The sequence below is a fragment of the Paroedura picta genome, chromosome 2 (assembly GCF_049243985.1).
Source record: "Paroedura picta isolate Pp20150507F chromosome 2, Ppicta_v3.0, whole genome shotgun sequence".
Taxonomy (NCBI): domain Eukaryota; kingdom Metazoa; phylum Chordata; class Lepidosauria; order Squamata; family Gekkonidae; genus Paroedura; species Paroedura picta.
The window spans coordinates 64,024,834-64,047,880 of record NC_135370.1 but is presented as its reverse complement, the minus strand read 5'-3'; the positions used below and the strand labels follow the sequence as shown (position 1 = coordinate 64,047,880).

General features: G+C 46.1%; 1 protein-coding gene across 4 annotated transcripts in view; it reads right to left on the bottom strand.

Annotated features, from left to right (window-relative positions):
* MYLK (myosin light chain kinase) overlaps positions 1-23,047 on the bottom strand; it is a 240,345-nt gene that overhangs the window by 103,193 nt on the left and 114,105 nt on the right. For 3 of the 4 annotated variants that reach the window (XM_077320437.1, XM_077320438.1, XM_077320436.1), the window contains 3 exons: positions 19,306-19,458; positions 2,627-2,767; positions 1,842-2,039 (listed from right to left, as the gene is read on the bottom strand). In XM_077320437.1, coding sequence (XP_077176552.1) covers positions 1,842-2,039; positions 2,627-2,767; positions 19,306-19,458 — 492 coding nt within the window. The remainder of the gene's footprint in view (positions 1-1,841; positions 2,040-2,626; positions 2,768-19,305; positions 19,459-23,047) is intronic. The other variant, XM_077320435.1, reaches the window with a different exon arrangement.

The following is a 23,047-nucleotide window of genomic DNA, read 5'->3' as shown; positions in this document are numbered from 1 at the left end:
TGGCCTTGACCCGGTCTAGGACCTTTTCGGTCCTGGTCCCCATCTGGTAGAATGAGCTCCCGGGAATAGCTGAGGGCCCTGTCGGAGTTACCAGCTTTCCGCAGGGCCTGCAAGACGGAGATCTTCTGCCAGGTGTATGGTTGAGGCCAGGGCAGAATCCCGTGTTCCAATTTTATCTTGGACCCCCAAGATCCATCAGCCCATCTCCCTCTCTCATGGAACTGATGGAGACCTCTGACTGAACAATGGGGGGGGGGAGTCAGAAATTTTAGATCGCTATCATTGTTGTATTTGTAAAATGGGAATTATGGGGGTTTTATTGTGATTTTATTGTTTTAGTGTGAACCGCCGTGACACCTTTTGGGGGAACTGCGGTATACAAATCCAAGAATTAAATAAATGAATAAATGAATAAATGAATAAATGAATAAATGAATAAATGAATAAATGAATAAATGAATAAATGAATAAATGAATAAATTTAACACCTTTCAGCAAGGTGATAATTATAAATGGAATTGTTATATTACCAGTAGAGGTGTAAGGATTACTAAGGATACATAAGCCATCGACGAAGACAGTTATACCCGAAAACAAGGTGTATTGGATCTAGTTCTGGCATGATTAAAAATGGAATAAACTTTTGCCATAGCAGACAGCTTGATATTTCTTCATTCACCTAGATTTCTGGCTGATTGATCTTCTCTCTAGTGTGCTGAGGAAACTGTACTGTTAACATTATTTTGTTTTGTATTTTTAATTTATTTTTTTTCTTTTTACCCTAGGACTTTGTTTCACTCTATGTTTTATTAATGACAATTTTTAATTTAAAATTATAAAATTGAAGCTTATGATAATTTGATGAGTTCTCTACCTAGCAACTAATATAGCTAATTAACTATCAAAGTACCTACCCCCCAACATAATCCAGTCATCATTTCTTTCACGGCCCGTTAAGTATGGCAGGTACCTCTTTCAGTGGCATGGAAGAAGGAGGGGGGATCTGAGAGGGGTCTGAGAGGGGTGGAGGGAGGTCTGGCTTCATCCATACGCCTGGTGGACCCCTTCCCACAGACCCTGTGGCCCAGGTTATGAGCTGGCTCAGATTATGAGCCCCATTCTGAGGGAATCTAATCTAATAAATAAATAAATTGGATCACTCAAAGCATCTTTTCAAAGGCCTTAACTTATACACATTTATTGAAGTATTCCATTTAGGTAATGATGAACACAGCACCCTGAAGTTACCATAACCAAAAACCTACATTTAGAGTAGAATCCTTAGCAGAGTTACCTCCTTCTGAATCAACACGCATAGAAGATTGTAAACTGTGCCTAGTACTGCACTGTTAATAAGCCCAGCATGAAGTTTCTTTCTGTAGTTGTTGTAAGTTGTTCCATTAAATACATGCAACTTTGTATAATTGTATTCATCAGCATTGTCTTTTTTGTTCATAAATGGATTGCACCTTATTCTTAAAAGTTCTCTATCAACACTCCATTAATTTTGAACTGTTTAAAAAAGCCAAATATTTCGTTTTCCCAGTTTCCATAAGCCATACAACCTTTATAAATATGCTGATTTTTAACCCTTCCTTATTTGTTTGCTGCACATGAGATCATAGTATGCATGCAGAATAAGATGCAGAGTGTGGGGGAAGTCACATATCCTGCAGAAAGTTGTACAGAATCTGAAATTGTGGGGAAAGTCAGAATTTTCTGTTTCCCTTTCCCAAGTCCAACAAGTCACTCACTCAGTAAGCAAGCACAGTGAAATGCCTTCCTGTGAAACTGTAGCGTGTGCTGTAAAACAATAAGAACTTTTTAAAAAGTCAGTATACCTTGTACAGTCAGTGTCGCTTGGGTCCGAGCTTCTCCTAAGTCATTCCAGGCCTCACAGGTATATTTTCCTGTATCTTCAGGGAATATCTCTTGGATATACAGGCTGTATTCATTGCCTTTTTTCTCAAAGTGAAAGTCCTCTGTTTCCTGGATTTCTTTCCCATTGTGTAGCCAAATTATTTCAGGAGGTGGGTTAGCTGAGCCACAACAAAAACACAAGGCACTGAGATAAACCATAAGCAACAAGGGAAACAGCTCGTGAGCCAATTACAGTGCTAACTGAAGGCATGAGATAAGAAAAAACAAGTTGCTTTAACTTCCTTTTGCCAAAGGGCTGTTTATCTATTTGGGTTTTTAAAAATAAAACAATGCTCAGCTGGATTCTGCTTTAAATTACATTAACATGATACTGGCTCTTTGATGATTTAATTTCCCCCCTCTTTCGGGTATTTGTTCCTTTGTTCATTTTCACATAGGGTTGCCAAACCCCAGGTGAAAACTGGAGATCTCCTGGAATTACAGCTGATCTCCAGACTACAGAAATCTGTTCCCCTGGATAAAATGGACACTACAGCCCTTCCCTTGCATGAACCAAAGAGCCTTTCCCTTGGGCAAGAAGTGGACTGGACTGTTATATGAGAGCAATTAAAAAGCAGAAATGGGAAGAGGGTGAAGAGACTAAAGCTCAGGACCCTCAGGAAGATACTGTTTGATTGCGGAGGTAATTCAGCAGTGTTCAACCTTGGGCAGGTGAGCTTGAACTATCAGCAAGTATGGATTTTACCTGAAACTTCTACTGTCATGATTACTTGGCTACCATCCATCACCTTGAGATCAGTTAGACCTTTAAGGAAGATTGGAGGGAAGGTTGTGCTGGCTGGAGAAGGAAGATCCTGTTCCAATTGGTTTCCATTCTTCTTTTCTGCTTGAATGAATAACACAACTGTTTCTAACCATGAAATCTTATATACAAAGTTTAATATGTTCTTTCATGTGAGCAAAGCTAATAGCCAAATTTCAAATGGAAAAAGTATTCAACAATATTATCAAGCCACTCAGAACAGTGAAAGAGTTCACAGTTATCTCACTGGCTCTTCCCAACTATGCCGACTGCTCTGAAAATTATCTTCTTAAAAAATATTTGTGGCACCACACACGTAGAACCTTATGAGGGAATTTTTTTGCTGTATGAGATTAAAGGGTAGCCTGTGCAACATACCTTGGGACCACCTCCACAGAAAAGATCAACAGAAAAGCAAAGACAAATGAGCTACCTAAAAGGGGGGAGGAGGAAATGGATGTGATCTATGCCTGTGTACCAAAATCCTGCTCACACATGTAAAGCATGACTGTATAAAAAACCACAGCATGTGAATAGACACCATCAACAGGTAGTACGACGATTTTGGGACAGCAGTACCCATCACTACTAGGTAAAAAAGCACTACACCGTATCCTATTTTTCTATTACGCACGCACAAAAAACGTAGCCTACAAGACTTCTTTTTGCCACCAAAGGTATATAAATTAATGTATTTCTCATACACAAAAGTTGCTATCATAAACATGTACACCCTTTGATTTTCACAATTTCATCTTAGAAAGGACAGAGCATTAGTGAACATATAAAGCTGACTTATCATCATCATCATCATCATCATCATCATCATCATTATCAGTAAACCATATAAAACCGAACTGACTGCTCATCCAGTATCTGATTGGCTCTCATCCTGGAAAGGCCTGCCTAAGTAGTTTATATGCAATCACAGGAGGTAGCCCTCAGTCAGGAAGGGCTTAATAAGGAATCAGCTTTCCACCTCCAACTTCCTGCCGATTTCAGAAATCTGCTGCATGGAACAGGAACCAGCCTCTTTAAACCTGGAGGACATGGGGGAGGGGGGCTGGGGCTGTCTCTGCAAGCCTTCTGGATGTGGGAGGCTGTTGAAGACCCAGAAACGGCTCCCTGCCAGCCTTCTGAGATCCAGGGTGCCGAGGAAATGTCTCTGCCCTGGGAATGTTTACTCATGAGTAAGTGATGGTCCTCAAAGGAATGGCGTGTCCTGGTAGTTTATCCCCAATCAGGAAGCAGCCCTTAGTCAGGATGAGCATAACAAGGGATTAGCTCTCGACATCCAATTTCGTGCTGGTTTCAGATGTTTGCTGGATGGAAGAAGAGCCAGTCTCAGAGCATGCCCTGCTGCCAGTAAGTTGTCCTGGCCAGCTGACAGCTTTCAACTTGGAGGACGTGGGGGGAGGGGGAGCTGGAACAGCCTCTGCAAGCCTTCTGTAGGTGGGGGGCTGTAAAAGGCCCAGAAATGGCTCCCTGATAGCCCTCTGGGATCCACTGTACATCAAAGAGGGCATAGAATCAAACAAGTCAGAAAATGCAAGGGGAGTTAACTCCCAAACAGAAGATAGATGAGTGAAAATACCGGGCCCTAAGGGTTATTTAAAAGCATGGGTGTACTATTGCTGATATAATCAAACCATTGAGGCTGATCTTCAGAAGGAGAAGGAAATAAAGGAGATGACTAAAGCAGATAATGTTATTATACTGCGAGACTTCAACTACCTGCACATTGACTGGGTAAACAGTGATAAACATTGAGACAAAAAAAATTCCCAATTTCAAATATAGGCTAAAGGTATCTGAACTTCCTGAGAGGGAAAAAAGCTCTTGGGGTTATAGTGGACAGCTCAATGGAAGTGTCAACTCAGTGTTAGGGGGGCTATTACTGATCTCTCTCTCTCTCTCTCTCTCTCTCCCTGTGTGTGTGTGTGTGTGTGTGTGTGAGAGAGAGAGAGAGAGAGAGTGTGTAGGAGGCTATTACTATCATTTCTAAAATGAAAATTTCTGTGCTGGGAAGAACTTTCTGTTATGATGGGCACTGCACATCTTGCTGCTGAGTTGGCTGTAGGCATGTCAACTGAAGCAAAAATTGGATGCTCACAACCAGAAGTGACACAGCTGGCCAGATCCAGTGGTCTCTGGACTCAGACCAAGGGAGGATATAACTTCTTCCCTTGGACTCTTTGGAGGCACAGGGTTGTCATGAGTGGAGCCGAATAGCCAAGTAAAAGCCATTTTCTCTCCCCAAGCATGATAGTTTCCTCCATGTTTACATGGAGCTGCCTTATACTGAATTGCACCATTCGTCCATCAAAGTCAATATTGTCTACTCAGACAGGCAGCAGCTCTCCTGGGTCTCAGGCTGAAGTCTTTCATTCAACATAAGTCAATGTTCCTGTTTGAAATAGAAGAATAGCACTTCTCTGTGTGACTGAGGGACATTCCACATTTTTATAGGTCTCTGCATTGTTTTTAACTAATATAAAGGCCAATTATTATTACTGTTGTACAAAATACTTCCTAAATCTCAACTCACATATTTCAAAAATCCTAAAAAACATGGTTCACATTGAGAGATGCATTGTGCCAAAAGAAACCCAGGGAACTGCAGGCTGAGAATCTATTTATAGTCTCTATTAGTGAGGAAGAAACTTCTGTGCAGCTGGTATGTATATAGACTTGACTGTAGCTGAACCTGGCTCTTTCACATGCAAATTCTGTCCAGAAAATTACTCAATGGTTATCACAAAAACAAAGATATCACAGTATCTCAGCCAAAACCTAGGGTGATTTAACTGATTGAAGTCTGTGTACATTTCAAATATTTCTTATTTCCTCCAAGTTTGTGTTTTTGGGGTTATATTGACATCATATTATTTCTCAGCAAATCAACATAGTTTTACATGATTAAATTTGACCTCTCTTTACAGAGGTGTCTTTGCAACCACAATAGCTAGCTTAATCCACCCAAGGTGAGAAGGGAATAGAGAGTTGCTGAAATAACCAAAGCATCATGGGCCACTGTTGTACTCAAGAATGGCAGCTGTTCTATTTTTCACATTCAGCTTTACTATTGGTATCACAGTCATTCTGAGCTTCTTTGTTCTCAAGATTCCAATACATTCTAAAGCACTGTAAAACTAGACTTTCAACTTCTACTGAATCTACTGCAGGGAGTTATTGGGGAAAGGGCATACACAAAAATAAACTCTTCTTACTATACTCTAACTATTGACCCATCCTAAAATAGCAATTCATTCTAAAATTGCTTTCTTTTCAGAAGGCGGAAAGAGAAGCAACGACTTCCATATGTCTAATGTGCATACGCTTGAATTTATACAGCATGCATATACTCAACTTTAGGAAGGAATTGAAAACATCTTACAAACTAACAGCAAGTTAACGGAAAAGTCACCAGGTGTCTGTCCATCAGACACACAAATGATTTCCAAGTATATATGATGGGAATAGTCATCTTTAGATTCTAAAGAAAGTTTAGTGGTAATAGAAAAATCAGTTTGCCTGGACATCTTAAAATAAGGCGGCCAGCTAATGCCTAATCCAAATCCTTTGCAGAGGCACACACTCAGCGTTGACCATTTATGGTGATTAAAATATTGTTTTGGCTCAGTCTAATAAATCAACTCAACTGTAGAAAAAGCTTTAACTCACAAAGTGCTGACTTGTTAAGTTTAAAGTTAAAATACATAAAGATGCCCAAGAAAATCACAAAACAGCATCTAATCCAGTTTTCACAGGTTGCACACACCACAGAGCATACCTCCTTTCTGGCATGGGTCCAATCTCTACTTTTGACCCCAACTTTAACACTGTCGGCTACAGAAAAAGAAAGGAGTTCTCACAGAAGTGAAACATGATATGTGAGATCATCCATTTGCTGCTTTTTCCACTTCAAAGAATTCTTCTCTCCATTTAAAGCCTACAGCCAGTAGCTAAAATTGTTTAACTTACAAATCTTGTTAATGTCAGAACACCAATATTATCCTTCCCTTCATTATTCCCTATATTCACTTCTCAATTTTTACACCTGAAGGCAATATACGATGATGATGATGATTATCCTTTATCCTCCCCATGGAGGCTCAAGGTGGGTCACATAAAATCAATCCCCTAAAAACAGTAATAAGAACAATAAAACATAGTACACTAATCACAACAAGGCAAGACAAGAATGGCAGCCAGGTTCATGCAAACTAACCCAATTTCCATAACCCCACATAAAGGAAGAAAAAAGGGGGGCTGATGGCACACACAACCGCCACATTTGTGAGGTGGGGGCGGATCTCCCTTGCTGACTGGCCTCAACCAAAAGCCTGGCGGAGTTCCCGCAGGGCCCGCAGCTCTTCCAGGAGCTCATTCCATCAGGTCGGGGCTAGGACCAAAAAGGCCCTGGCCCTAGTCAACGCCAAGTGAGCTTCCTTGGGGCCGGGAATGACCAATAGATTAGCCGCCGCATGATCTCAACTATATGCTACAGAAGATGGAGCAGAGTTGTTCTCTCTTGACCTGGAGGGACGGACCAGAACCAATGGGATGAAATGAATTCCAAAGAAATTCCGCCTAAACATCCGGAAGAATTTCCTGACAGAGCGGTTTCTAAGTGGAACAGGCTTCCTCGGGAGGTGGCTTCCTCGGGTTCTCCATCTTTGGAAATTTTTAAACAGAGGCTAGATAGCGATCTGACGGAGAGGCTGATTCTGTGAAGGCTCAAAGGGGTGGCAGGTTACAATGGATGAGTGATAGGGATGTGAGTGTCCTGCATAGTGCAGATGACCCAGGAGGTCACTTCTAACTCTATGATTATAAGTAAACTAGTAAAAAAGCCCATTGTATGAAGAAGACAATGGGCGCTAGCAGGTGGGGACCAGAGTGAGCGGCAGGCGAGGGACAGAGCGAGGGACAGGCTACCTGAAAGAGGAGGCGGGAGTCCCAGGTGTGGTGCGCTGGGCTGTGGCGGCTCCTCTGCATTTTTTTGTTCTTCTGCGGCTTTCCCGGCGGCTCCATTGTGTTCTGGGGCCATGAGGGCAGGGAGCACCCAGTAGCTGTGCTGTGGGCGGCTGCCGGGGCTCCCAGGGCGCCGGCTTGAAGCGGCGAAAGGCTCCTACAGGGTTTTTTTTCTGCTGGCTCTCGGCTTGGAGCTGCGAAAGGCTCCTACAGGGTTTTTTTTTCTGCTGGCTCTCGGCTTGGGGCTGCGAAAGGCTCCTACAGGGTTTTTTTTTCTGCTGGCTCTCGGCTTGGGGCTGCGAAAGGCTCCTACAGGGTTTTTTTTTCTGCTGGCTCTCGGCTTGGGGCTGCGAAAGGCTCCTACAGGGTTAATGTTTTTCTGCTGGCTCTCGGCTTGGGGCTGCGAAAGGCTCCTACAGGGTTAATGTTTTTCTGCTGGCTCTCGTGGGCGTGCCGGCTTGGAGCTGCGAAAGGCTCCTACAGGGTTTTTTTTCTGCTGGCTCTCGGCTTGGGGCTGCGAAAGGCTCCTACAGGGTTTTTTTTCTGCTGGCTCTCGGCTTGGAGCTGCGAAAGGCTCCTACAGGGTTTTTTTTTCTGCTGGCTCTCGGCTTGGGGCTGCAAAAGGCTCCTACAGGGTTTTTTTTTCTGCTGGCTCTCGGCTTGGGGCTGCGAAAGGCTCCTACAAGGTTTTTTTTCTGCTGGCTCTCGGCTTGGAGCTGCGAAAGGCTCCTACAGGGTTTTTTTTTCTGCTGGCTCTCGGCTTGGGGCTGCGAAAGGCTCCTACAGGGTTTTTTTTTCTGCTGGCTCTCGGCTTGGGGCTGCGAAAGGCTCCTACAGGGTTAATGTTTTTCTGCTGGCTCTCGGCTTGGGGCTGCGAAAGGCTCCTACAGGGTTAATGTTTTTCTGCTGGCTCTCGTGGGCGTGCCGGCTTGGAGCTGCGAAAGGCTCCTACAGGGTTTTTTTTCTGCTGGCTCTCGGCTTGGGGCTGCGAAAGGCTCCTACAGGGTTTTTTTTCTGCTGGCTCTCGGCTTGGGGCTGCGAAAGGCTCCTACAGGGTTAATGTTTTTCTGCTGGCTCTCGTGGGCGTGCCGGCTTGGGGCTGCGAAAGGCTCCTACAGGGTTTTTTTTTCTGCTGGCTCTCGGCTTGGGGCTGCGAAAGGCTCCTACAGGGTTAATGTTTTTTCTGCTGGCTCTCGTGGGCGTGCCGGCTTGGAGCTGCGAAAGGCTCCTACAGGGTTTTTTTTCTGCTGGCTCTCGGCTTGGGGCTGCGAAAGGCTCCTACAGGGTTTTTTTTCTGCTGGCTCTCGGCTTGGAGCTGCGAAAGGCTCCTACAGGGTTTTTTTTCTGCTGGCTCTCGGCTTGGGGCTGCGAAAGGCTCCTACAGGGTTTTTTTTCTGCTGGCTCTCGGCTTGGAGCTGCGAAAGGCTCCTACAGGGTTAATGTTTTTCTGCTGGCTCTCGTGGGCGTGCCGGCTTGGGGCTGCGAAAGGCTCCTACAGGGTTTTTTTTTCTGCTGGCTCTCGGCTTGGGGCTGCGAAAGGCTCCTACAGGGTTTTTTTTCCTGCTGGCTCTCGGCTTGGGGCTGCGAAAGGCTCCTACAGGGTTAATGTTTTTCTGCTGGCTCTCGTGGGCGTGCCGGCTTGGAGCTGCGAAAGGCTCCTACAGGGTTTTTTTTCTGCTGGCTCTCGGCTTGGAGCTGCGAAAGGCTCCTACAGGGTTTTTTTTTCTGCTGGCTCTCGGCTTGGGGCTGCGAAAGGCTCCTACAGGGTTTTTTTTCTGCTGGCTCTCGGCTTGGGGCTGCGAAAGGCTCCTACAGGGTTTTTTTTTCTGCTGGCTCTCGGCTTGGGGCTGCGAAAGGCTCCTACAGGGTTAATGTTTTTCTGCTGGCTCTCGGCTTGGGGCTGCGAAAGGCTCCTACAGGGTTAATGTTTTTCTGCTGGCTCTCGTGGGCGTGCCGGCTTGGAGCTGCGAAAGGCTCCTACAGGGTTTTTTTTCTGCTGGCTCTCGGCTTGGGGCTGCGAAAGGCTCCTACAGGGTTTTTTTTCTGCTGGCTCTCGGCTTGGGGCTGCGAAAGGCTCCTACAGGGTTAATGTTTTTCTGCTGGCTCTCGTGGGCGTGCCGGCTTGGGGCTGCGAAAGGCTCCTACAGGGTTTTTTTTTCTGCTGGCTCTCGGCTTGGGGCTGCGAAAGGCTCCTACAGGGTTAATGTTTTTCTGCTGGCTCTCGTGGGCGTGCCGGCTTGGAGCTGCGAAAGGCTCCTACAGGGTTTTTTTTTCTGCTGGCTCTCGGCTTGGGGCTGCGAAAGGCTCCTACAGGGTTTTTTTCTGCTGGCTCTCGGCTTGGAGCTGCGAAAGGCTCCTACAGGGTTTTTTTTCTGCTGGCTCTCGGCTTGGGGCTGCGAAAGGCTCCTACAGGGTTTTTTTTCTGCTGGCTCTCGGCTTGGAGCTGCGAAAGGCTCCTACAGGGTTAATGTTTTTCTGCTGGCTCTCGTGGGCGTGCCGGCTTGGGGCTGCGAAAGGCTCCTACAGGGTTTTTTTTTCTGCTGGCTCTCGGCTTGGGGCTGCGAAAGGCTCCTACAGGGTTTTTTTTCCTGCTGGCTCTCGGCTTGGGGCTGCGAAAGGCTCCTACAGGGTTAATGTTTTTCTGCTGGCTCTCGTGGGCGTGCCGGCTTGGAGCTGCGAAAGGCTCCTACAGGGTTTTTTTTTCTGCTGGCTCTCGGCTTGGGGCTGCGAAAGGCTCCTACAGGGTTTTTTTTTCTGCTGGCTCTCGGCTTGGGGCTGCGAAAGGCTCCTACAGGGTTTTTTTTCTGCTGGCTCTCGGCTTGGAGCTGCGAAAGGCTCCTACAGGGTTTTTTTTTCTGCTGGCTCTCGGCTTGGGGCTGCGAAAGGCTCCTACAGGGTTAATGTTTTTCTGCTGGCTCTCGTGGGCGTGCCGGCTTGGGGCTGCGAAAGGCTCCTACAGGGTTTTTTTTTCTGCTGGCTCTCGGCTTGGGGCTGCGAAAGGCTCCTACAGGGTTTTTTTTCCTGCTGGCTCTCGGCTTGGGGCTGCGAAAGGCTCCTACAGGGTTAATGTTTTTCTGCTGGCTCTCGTGGGCGTGCCGGCTTGGAGCTGCGAAAGGCTCCTACAGGGTTTTTTTTTCTGCTGGCTCTCGGCTTGGGGCTGCGAAAGGCTCCTACAGGTTTTTTTTTCTGCTGGCTCTCGGCTTGGAGCTGCGAAAGGCTCCTACAGGGTTTTTTTTTCTGCTGGCTCTCGGCTTGGGGCTGCGAAAGGCTCCTACAGGGTTTTTTTTTCTGCTGGCTCTCGGCTTGGGGCTGCGAAAGGCTCCTACAGGGTTTTTTTTCTGCTGGCTCTCGGCTTGGGGCTGCGAAAGGCTCCTACAGGGTTTTTTTTTCTGCTGGCTCTCGGCTTGGGGCTGCGAAAGGCTCCTACAGGGTTTTTTTTTCTGCTGGCTCTCGGCTTGGGGCTGCGAAAGGCTCCTACAGGGTTAATGTTTTTCTGCTGGCTCTCGGCTTGGGGCTGCGAAAGGCTCCTACAGGGTTAATGTTTTTCTGCTGGCTCTCGTGGGCATGCCGGCTTGGAGCTGCGAAAGGCTCCTACAGGGTTTTTTTTCTGCTGGCTCTCGGCTTGGGGCTGCGAAAGGCTCCTACAGGGTTTTTTTTCTGCTGGCTCTCGGCTTGGGGCTGCGAAAGGCTCCTACAGGGTTAATGTTTTTCTGCTGGCTCTCGTGGGCGTGCCGGCTTGGGGCTGCGAAAGGCTCCTACAGGGTTTTTTTTTCTGCTGGCTCTCGGCTTGGGGCTGCAAAAGGCTCCTACAGGGTTAATGTTTTTCTGCTGGCTCTCGTGGGCGTGCCGGCTTGGAGCTGCGAAAGGCTCCTACAGGGTTTTTTTTTCTGCTGGCTCTCGGCTTGGGGCTGCGAAAGGCTCCTACAGGGTTATTTTTTCTGCTGGCTCTCGGCTTGGAGTTGCGAAAGGCTCCTACAGGGTTTTTTTTCTGCTGGCTCTCGGCTTGGGGCTGCGAAAGGCTCCTACAGGGTTTTTTTTCTGCTGGCTCTCGGCTTGGAGCTGCGAAAGGCTCCTACAGGGTTAATGTTTTTCTGCTGGCTCTCGTGGGCGTGCCGGCTTGGGGCTGCGAAAGGCTCCTACAGGGTTTTTTCTTCTGCTGGCTCTCGGCTTGGGGCTGCGAAAGGCTCCTACAGGGTTTTTTTTCCTGCTGGCTCTCGGCTTGGGGCTGCGAAAGGCTCCTACAGGGTTAATGTTTTTCTGCTGGCTCTCGTGGGCGTGCCGGCTTGGAGCTGCGAAAGGCTCCTACAGGGTTTTTTTTCTGCTGGCTCTCGGCTTGGAGCTGCGAAAGGCTCCTACAGGGTTTTTTTTTCTGCTGGCTCTCGGCTTGGGGCTGCGAAAGGCTCCTACAGGGTTTTTTTTCTGCTGGCTCTCGGCTTGGGGCTGCGAAAGGCTCCTACAGGGTTTTTTTTTCTGCTGGCTCTCGGCTTGGGGCTGCGAAAGGCTCCTACAGGGTTAATGTTTTTCTGCTGGCTCTCGTGGGCGTGCCGGCTTGGGGCTGCGAAAGGCTCCTACAGGGTTTTTTTTTCTGCTGGCTCTCGGCTTGGGGCTGCGAAAGGCTCCTACAGGGTTTTTTTTCCTGCTGGCTCTCGGCTTGGGGCTGCGAAAGGCTCCTACAGGGTTAATGTTTTTCTGCTGGCTCTCGTGGGCGTGCCGGCTTGGAGCTGCGAAAGGCTCCTACAGGGTTTTTTTTTCTGCTGGCTCTCGGCTTGGGGCTGCGAAAGGCTCCTACAGGGTTTTTTTTCTGCTGGCTCTCGGCTTGGAGCTGCGAAAGGCTCCTACAGGGTTTTTTTTTCTGCTGGCTCTCGGCTTGGGGCTGCGAAAGGCTCCTACAGGGTTTTTTTTTCTGCTGGCTCTCGGCTTGGGGCTGCGAAAGGCTCCTACAGGGTTTTTTTTCTGCTGGCTCTCGGCTTGGAGCTGCGAAAGGCTCCTACAGGGGTTTTTTTTCTGCTGGCTCTCGGCTTGGGGCTGCGAAAGGCTCCTACAGGGTTTTTTTTTCTGCTGGCTCTCGGCTTGGGGCTGCGAAAGGCTCCTACAGGGTTAATGTTTTTCTGCTGGCTCTCGGCTTGGGGCTGCGAAAGGCTCCTACAGGGTTAATGTTTTTCTGCTGGCTCTCGTGGGCGTGCCGGCTTGGAGCTGCGAAAGGCTCCTACAGGGTTTTTTTTCTGCTGGCTCTCGGCTTGGGGCTGCGAAAGGCTCCTACAGGGTTTTTTTTCTGCTGGCTCTCGGCTTGGGGCTGCGAAAGGCTCCTACAGGGTTAATGTTTTTCTGCTGGCTCTCGTGGGCGTGCCGGCTTGGGGCTGCGAAAGGCTCCTACAGGGTTTTTTTTTCTGCTGGCTCTCGGCTTGGGGCTGCGAAAGGCTCCTACAGGGTTTTTTTTCCTGCTGGCTCTCGGCTTGGGGCTGCGAAAGGCTCCTACAGGGTTAATGTTTTTCTGCTGGCTCTCGTGGGCGTGCCGGCTTGGAGCTGCGAAAGGCTCCTACAGGGTTTTTTTTTCTGCTGGCTCTCGGCTTGGGGCTGCGAAAGGCTCCTACAGGGTTTTTTTTCTGCTGGCTCTCGGCTTGGAGCTGCGAAAGGCTCCTACAGGGTTTTTTTTCTGCTGGCTCTCGGCTTGGGGCTGCGAAAGGCTCCTACAGGGTTTTTTTTCTGCTGGCTCTCGGCTTGGGGCTGCGAAAGGCTCCTACAGGGTTAATGTTTTTCTGCTGGCTCTCGTGGGCGTGCCGGCTTGGGGCTGCGAAAGGCTCCTACAGGGTTTTTTTTTCTGCTGGCTCTCGGCTTGGGGCTGCGAAAGGCTCCTACAGGGTTTTTTTTCCTGCTGGCTCTCGGCTTGGGGCTGCGAAAGGCTCCTACAGGGTTAATGTTTTTCTGCTGGCTCTCGTGGGCGTGCCGGCTTGGAGCTGCGAAAGGCTCCTACAGGGTTTTTTTTTCTGCTGGCTCTCGGCTTGGGGCTGCGAAAGGCTCCTACAGGGTTTTTTTTCTGCTGGCTCTCGGCTTGGAGCTGCGAAAGGCTCCTACAGGGTTTTTTTTTCTGCTGGCTCTCGGCTTGGGGCTGCGAAAGGCTCCTACAGGGTTTTTTTTTCTGCTGGCTCTCGGCTTGGGGCTGCGAAAGGCTCCTACAGGGTTTTTTTTCTGCTGGCTCTCGGCTTGGAGCTGCGAAAGGCTCCTACAGGGTTTTTTTTTCTGCTGGCTCTCGGCTTGGGGCTGCGAAAGGCTCCTACAGGGTTTTTTTTTCTGCTGGCTCTCGGCTTGGGGCTGCGAAAGGCTCCTACAGGGTTAATGTTTTTCTGCTGGCTCTCGGCTTGGGGCTGCGAAAGGCTCCTACAGGGTTAATGTTTTTCTGCTGGCTCTCGTGGGCGTGCCGGCTTGGAGCTGCGAAAGGCTCCTACAGGGTTTTTTTTCTGCTGGCTCTCGGCTTGGGGCTGCGAAAGGCTCCTACAGGGTTTTTTTTTCTGCTGGCTCTCGGCTTGGGGCTGCGAAAGGCTCCTACAGGGTTAATGTTTTTCTGCTGGCTCTCGTGGGCATGCCGGCTTGGGGCTGCGAAAGGCTCCTACAGGGTTTTTTTTTCTGCTGGCTCTCGGCTTGGGGCTGCAAAAGGCTCCTACAGGGTTAATGTTTTTCTGCTGGCTCTCGTGGGCGTGCCGGCTTGGAGCTGCGAAAGGCTCCTACAGGGTTTTTTTTTCTGCTGGCTCTCGGCTTGGGGCTGCGAAAGGCTCCTACAGGGTTTTTTTTTCTGCTGGCTCTCGGCTTGGAGTTGCGAAAGGCTCCTACAGGGTTTTTTTTCTGCTGGCTCTCGGCTTGGGGCTGCGAAAGGCTCCTACAGGGTTTTTTTTCTGCTGGCTCTCGGCTTGGAGCTGCGAAAGGCTCCTACAGGGTTAATGTTTTTCTGCTGGCTCTCGTGGGCGTGCCGGCTTGGGGCTGCGAAAGGCTCCTACAGGGTTTTTTCTTCTGCTGGCTCTCGGCTTGGGGCTGCGAAAGGCTCCTACAGGGTTTTTTTTCCTGCTGGCTCTCGGCTTGGGGCTGCGAAAGGCTCCTACAGGGTTAATGTTTTTCTGCTGGCTCTCGTGGGCATGCCGGCTTGGAGCTGCGAAAGGCTCCTACAGGGTTTTTTTTCTGCTGGCTCTCGGCTTGGAGCTGCGAAAGGCTCCTACAGGGTTTTTTTTTCTGCTGGCTCTCGGCTTGGGGCTGCGAAAGGCTCCTACAGGGTTTTTTTTCTGCTGGCTCTCGGCTTGGGGCTGCGAAAGGCTCCTACAGGGTTTTTTTTTCTGCTGGCTCTCGGCTTGGGGCTGCGAAAGGCTCCTACAGGGTTAATGTTTTTCTGCTGGCTCTCGTGGGCGTGCCGGCTTGGAGCTGCGAAAGGCTCCTACAGGGGTGTTTTTTTTTTCTCTTCAGCTTCTCGACGGCTGGAGTCTCGTCAGGCCGGGAGCAACTGCGAGCCGCGCTGCGCGCGGCTCGCAGTTGCTGGGGCTGGGAATCGGAGGGACCAATCGGCAGGCGCTTCGCGCCTGCCGCTTGGTCCCTCCGGTTGTCTGTCATGAGGAAGGGTCCAATCTGGACCCTTCCTCATCCCGGACACATCCCGCCCCAGAACCCCTTACTGTTTTATTTAGTCCGTGGCGCCCGCGGCGCCACGGGCGGTGTACAGATGGCGCCCGCGGCGCCACGGGCGGTGTACAGATGGCGCCCGCGGCGCCACGGGCGGTGTACAGATGGCGCCCGCGGCGCCACGGGCGGTGTACAGATGTGGATATATTCAAAGGTACCCTAACTGGAATTAATTGGTTCTGGGTTTTTTATTTAAGTGACAGGATCTTTAATAAAGACTCGGAAGTGCCTCTCTCCAATTATGCATAAGTTGACATTAGGAGAAATGCAAGCAATCCAAGAATGGTCATACCAGTTACCCTAGTCCTACCTCCTGAGATTAACGAAGAGAAATGCCGAGAGAAATAGAGATCCAGCACACTTTTTCTTTTGTACATAGCTGAGATGGGCATAATGTGGGCCTGGACAATGGCACTGAATGACAGAGCTGATGCTGCTACTTGAAGCTGCTACTTGCCTTCTTGGGTCAAAAGTGCACAACGCTGCCTACATGTTTCTCTCTGCACTCCTTACATGTCACTCAGAAGGAGAAGGGCATCTGAGGTGAGTTAAATGACACAGTGGGAAAAGTCAATTCCTTCTACACTTCCCTTTACCATACCTAATCTAAACTGGGACTTTGGCAGATGTCATTTGAGAATGAACTGATAATATGCTGGAGATAAATAACAGATATTCCATTATTTCATCTGGTTTGATCCTCAGAAATCTTTTCTGCATGCTTGCATAATCAACTTGTCATAATTTTATCATGAGAGTGTTCAACTGTACAGAAGATGTTATCCATAGCAGGTGTTGCCTTATTTTAAAGGGAACAATGTGTTCCATTAAAACCAGGCATAGTTTTTCTTTTCACATCAGCACTGCAAAACTGCATCCCCGGATCTTCTCCTTCTGCTTTGTTTGAACTCCTAAGGACACAGAAAGTCTGGCTCCTTCTAGAACATGGATCATCATTAGAGACAAGTACTTAAATGATCTTACAATTTCCCCTTAAGTTGAACTTTTTGTCATTCATGTTCTGGAAGCTCAAGAGGAGGGGAGTCTTGCATTTTTGTCTGTTATGCAAAATCCTGCAAGGGACTGGCCCTCTGTAGTAATAATAATCGAAAATGAAAAAGTAATTTACTAGCTCTTCACCAAGCTCCTGCAATTATGCTGCTTTCTGTTTAGACATATGAAACTGCTCATGCTGATAGCATCCTGCCAAGGAAACATCATTTTTAACAGGTTTTGTGAAGGGAAAGAATAGCCTGGGTAGAGGCACCAGTCAGGTGGCTGAAAAGTAGGAAATCCTTAGCTTGCATGAAACATGATTCAGAGCAATGATGTAATAGAATTGTTATGATGCTTCTGTACCTGAATAGCTGAAATCTTTTCCTATTGTTAAACAAGATTATTTTTGAACAAGTTGAACATTTTTTATCTTGTAGGATTTCTGACTGGTGATTTTTGTTTTAGTAACTTTGTAATATTACACCCCATATCTAATGCTAAAAAGTTTATGATGGAAGTGATGAATAGTCAAACAGTTCTTTGCTACTTCTTGGAATCACACAAATTAATACACAATGTATGTAAAATGCTCCTCACCCTCGTTATGTTAGGAAAGTAAACCACATCAATCAAGCTTTTCCACCTGCTCTTGTCACAACTCCCTCCTCACTGGAACATCCATTCAATGTGGCATTTGTCCATGATTCCTCACCTAGCCTTTTTGGTGATCAAAGGGTGAACAAGAAATAAGAAGGTCCAACTGAAAAACTGGGATGATACAACCCAAGGGTTGTATACATAACAGTGTTCTGAGTCAATGCATAAAAACCCAGACTCCAGCCTGGTGAAGAGCATGCTAGACTTGGACAAGGGACAACTGGGTCCAAGTATTTGATCCGTCATAAACACCTGACATGAAGACTTAAGTATTCACAGCCTCCCAATCTAACCCTTTACAGAGATTTGTAGAACAAGGTAAAATGGAACATCAGCATGCATGCTATGCGGTGATCTTCACACAATGCAATATTTGAATTTGAACACAAAACACAGATGGACATATAAGTCCTTTCATCATCCATGCCCCCATCAAATGGTTGCTCATGTAGAGCAGACCGAATCCATAAGACATCTAAAAGCCAAGAACAAATCCATATTGTCTTATATCTTGTGGTATCATACACCACAGTGAAAATTGCAGCCTTTCACCAGACTGCAATGGATAGATGGCTCCCACCTGACTGGGTCCCTAATCCACAGTATAATTCAGGTCAGAAAAGTGAGCCAGGCTTGAGGTTGTCCACTCAGCTGCCAAACTAGGGGCACATAACAAGAATTCAGTATAGAACAGATGTGTAATGCAGAAAAGTTCATATTCTTGGAAGCAACAAAATAAAAGAGGGGGCACTTAACACACAAGCAATATTTATATTCAGGTGACAGCAGGTCTTCTTTTCTGCTGATAATATGCTTTCAGTGTTAAAACCACTGGAATTTACAAAAGCAGAGTTCCATTTTTTATTGCTTTTTTCCATTTGTTTTACAGGCTGCTTGAAGGGGCCTTTTACAAGACAGGTTCTTGGTTTAGTTCAGTATCTATTATTCTTTAAAAAAGAAGAAGGAAAAGTTACATGGACTTTCAAGAGCAAAGTGGATGCCACTTTAAAGGCACTTAAAGGCAGGTAAACTTCCCAAATTTATCTTACAAGACAGTGCAGTTGCTTTTTCATAATTGGTTTGCATGATGACTCAGCCAAGCAAGAGAACACAGACAGCAATTAGATAGCACTATGAGTCTGTACAGAGCTGGTATAATAAAATGAAAAGACCAAAAGGATGCAAAAATGTTGACACGTTAATATTTGTGGCAATTTGGAAGAAACTGAAAATAATCCTACATGATAACAGTCAAAGTGATAATCTTCACTGTACAGTAATAGGATCAACACAATCCAGACTCAAATATGGCACATTAAGCTAAGGATGCTTTTACTTGTCACTTTAAAATTATCATCCAAGCTGGGAGGATCAGGACTCCTGGCCACCCCTTTCACTCCTGAGGCCTCACCTCTGTATCTTCCACAGCCCCAGGACATGAGCGCTGTGGGGACAATTTACGATAGGGCACAACCCTCCAGAGGAGTAGCTGCTTGCCAAGCTCCCTCTACTGACCCTGGGACACTTCCCTTGCCCTGGGCTAGTGTTTCCAAGATGGGGCAGCTCGATGTGGTTAGAGGGCCATGGACATCTTCAAAGTTATCAAAGATTTATTAAAAGAACAATGTTCAAAAGGATATCTGTAGCACACTACAGAGTTAAGTAAAAGAGGCAAAACCCTTCTGTCCCTCTGCTAAAACATACCCTGTCTGATGTTAAATACAAGGTAGGCACCCTCGCTTAAAAGGTTCTAAGTTCTCATTGCATCATCAGATCACTTAGCAGCCATATGGTCCAAGATAGCTGCTCACTTCTTCTTCTAAGAGCAAGCTCCTTCTATGATAGTCAGCCAATGAAAGACTCCTTCTTCCTCTGGTCAGCAATGTAAATACCTCCCTGTTCCCTCCCACAGGAAGCCTCTTTCTCTTAGGGAAGTATGGGAATAAGAACTTCTCACCCCTAACTCCAGATGTCTGTCTCCTGGCCAGGCCAATTAACATCTGAAAGGAGGTGAGCAAGAGATTAGTCACCCCTCCCTGCTCCCCACAACATCACAGAGGAAAAAGACAGTGTCCTTTTGGAATAGCAAAGGGGGACATTTCACCACAGCCTGCATCTGCATCATGACCCAGGTGTTCTTTGGAGGTCTCCCATCCAAATACTAGTCAGGGCTGACCCTGCTTAGCCTCTTGGATCTGACAAGGTCTGGCTGGTCTGGGCTATCCAGGTCACACTGGAAACAAAAAACGGCAAAGCTAATACTTATAGTTCCAATCATATTCAGTTTCTTCTAAACTGTGGATGAGCTGGGTAATAACTTTCAAAACACTCACCTTTGACAGTAACTTGAGCACTGCAAGATGCCGTTCCAGCTCCGTTTTCTGCCAAACAAGTGTAAACACCATCGTCTTCTGGTAAGGCATCTTGAACAGTAAGCTTTGCAATCCCATCTTCAAAAATGGAATGGGCATAATGAATTGGTCGATCTAGAGGACCAGGCGGAGAAAAAACAAATTGCTGAATAATACAGTTTGAAGCATTTAATTATATTATAAATTTATCATTCTTAATGTTATAACATCACAGTAAAAGGATAAATTCTGCCTCTAGACACATATACATTATTTACCTTGAGATGGAATAGAAAAAAGTTTCTCATAAAAATGTATTTTTTTGTGCTACATACTTATTCTGTCTAGCTTTTTACACCCTTTTGCTGAAGCATTCATAAGATTCCCCCAATTAATATTTATGCTGAAATTCTTAGTAAGTGGAAATACAAAAAGGTATAAAAATACAAATCTAAACGCATCCAGAGGGTCACATGAACTTAATATCCAGTCCCCTCGTACAAATTAGTTTACCATATTTCACCTTTGTTTGCTAGATGTTTGTGTGCAGAGGTCTAACCCATAAAGGTCTAATTTAAATATGCTGGCAGCCAAAAACCTGTGCAATCCTGAACATGTTCAGCATCTCATTTAAATTATACTATAAAAAACAAAAATGTCTGCTCGTCTTTAAAGGTGTTACTTAACACTAGAATGTCTACCCAACCAGAATTTGAATTCAGGCATCCACTTTCCCTCTATGTGACCACTAATACATTAAAAATACCATATAAAACTTCTGGCTGAAATTCAACATTTCTGGCTGATAATAGAATTCTCGTTTTATCCTGCTTTCTCTACCTTGATCTTACCCAATTCTGACAATATCTGTAAAGTTTTCTAAATAAGCTTACTTATATAAAGTTTTGCAGGATACCTAAACTTTTCTGCTTGACAGACCCTTCCTACTTTTAGTTTTGACCATGATGTTAAAGTAATCCAGATCTGATCTTTGCTTGAACACTAATCTTTTACTTATTTTTAATAATTTACTATGCGTTCGCTATAAAATGTAACTTTGTATATTCTCAATAGAAACTGTCAATATCATGAAGAAGAGTTGGTTCTCATATGCCGCTTTTCTTTAACCAAAGGAGTCTCAGAACAGCTTACAGTTGCCTTCCCTTTCCTCTCCTCACAACAGACACCCTGTGAGGTGAGTGAGGCTGAGAGAGCCCTGAGATTACTGCTCAGTCAGAACAGTTTTATCAGTGCCGTGGCGAGCCCAAGGTCACCCAGCTGCCTGCATGTGGGGGAGCGCAGAATCATACCCGGCTTGCCAGATTAGAAGTCCGCACTCCTAACCACTACACCAAGCTGGCTCTCATGCACAAATGATACCATGCACAAATAAATTAGCAGGAGAGGGATATAAAGACCTGTTACAGTATGTCAGAATTCACAAGCCTGGTCGAGCCAAAATGGCTGGAGAGGCAGTTCTACCCTGATGGTGCCAGTAAAGTCTTGATCCTACAGTGCTGGTAATCTTCATTCTTGCATATCTACCTTTGTCCCATAGCCTTGACTGTGTGAACTTGCTGGAGTGAACTGTATGTATTTGGGCATTAACCCTGCAACATATATTACCTGTTCCTTGGTAAAACATGACTAAGCCTTTGTTTTCTGGATAAAACCTGGACATCAATTTGCCTGGCACAAGCTCAGGCTACTTGTCAGATGCCATCTCTGCACCATGGAATCTACATTATAAACTATAGTCTCTAACTATTCCATGTCTGGCGACCAGTGGATCAGAGTTTTACCCGATATGGAAGCATTCTAATTTATAAATTCCAGTCCTCAAGCAAACGGCCTGTATCATCTTACTAAAGCTGTAAACCGTATGCACACCATTTTGCCATGAACATCATAAAGCATGCTTGGAGTTAACTGCTGTAGATCAGGAATGCAACTTTCTCCTTTATTTGGTTACAGATAGCTATCCTATTCTGCACCGTATCCTTCTGTGAAAGTGAAAAGCAGATTGTTTGCATTCATAGGGATAACACAGTGAGCCAACTTGATCCTTAAGAAAAATCATGTTCTAGAAGGTGTATGTTGAAAAGCGGGGGGAAACACTGGCATTCAACAACAGTTTATAATCCACTTGTCTGCTTTCAAGTGATGTATAAACAGCTATGTATCACAATCAGAACTGAGAGAGATGAGTTAATTGTAAGCTGGGAATGGAGGCAACATGTTTATGTCTTACAGATAATACACAGTGTCCCAACTGTTTACTTCATAGTTACATGTTTCTTACACTTCTGTTAATCAACATTACCTCTGCCTGCTGGTTACAAATGAAGTTCAGGTTTTCATTTTAGCATCTAAAGCCCTAAATGGTTTTAAAGCTAGGTATGCAAGGCATAACCTCCTTTATCCCAGTAAAGCCAGAATAATTGTGCTTATGCTGAAAGAAGAGTTGATTTTTATATGCTGCCTTTCTCAACCAGGAGTCTCAAAGCAGCTTACAATCACCTTCCCTCTCCTCTCCCCACAACAGACATCCTGTGAGGTGAGTGAAGCTGAGAGAGCCCTGATATTACTGCTCGGTCAGAACAGCTTTATCAGTGCTGTGGTAAGCCCAAGGTCACCATGTGGGGGCTGCATGTGGGGGAGCAGGGAATCAAACCTGGCTTGCCAGACTAGAAGCTGCCACTCCTAACCACCAAGCTGGCTCTGACAATCAAGGAGCAACTGAAGGGTATAGCCCTAGTAAGTCTCCATAGGAATTCAGCAAAAGTATCAAGGGGAGTCAAGGGTCAAACAAGGAGTCTCCAAGGCCTAAGAAGCTACAATCATGGAGAGACCATGACTTAGTTGTAGAGCATTTGCTTGGCATGCAGAAGTTCCCAAGTTCACTTCCCAGCATCTCCAATTAAAAGGACCACCTAATAGGTGAAGTGAAAGACCTCTGCCTGAGATCCTGGAGAGCCTGTACCAGTCTGAATAGACAATACTGACTTTGATAGAGCAAGGATCTGATTTAGTATATGGGAACTTCATGTGTTCACATGCTCAATATAGTTAGAAATAGATTTCCATGAGATCTGGCAGTTTGGAATTTCCTTCCTTTCAAAATTGGTAAATTCCAGTGTTGGGAAATCAGAGTGCCATTTCAGGCAATGAGAGATAATCTGTAAAACCAGAAACATCACAATTACCCAAATCAACAGAAGTTGTTTATATTAAGGATTTCAGGCCACCTACAACACTGCCTTATTAAATGCAAGTCAAGAGGATGACTTCTTTGACCAGAACACCAAAACACAGAAAATAATGTATCATTCAAATGAACACATTTGAGTTCAACACTTTATATGTAAAGAGTTGTCTGTGACTAAAATTGCTGGGTCATGGATTAAGGATTCCAATTCATAAAATGTTAGCTATAGGTAGCAGAGTACTTGTGAAAGGTATGTTGCAGGTCTCCTTATTTATTGGTGGTAAGTCACTTTCTTCACTACATCAGAGAAGTCCACAAAACCTAGACAGGTAAATTGCATTCTCACAGTTTTCTCACCCCTGTGGGTGAGAGTTTTGCCATTTAAAAAATAAAAGCTGAAACTGCCATATTTTTATTGCATTTAACCAATTGGGTTATGATGTCCATACCGCACAGTATGATCACAGCCATGAATATCTCTATTCACCCATCTGTGTTGCAGGAGTGGATCAGTCC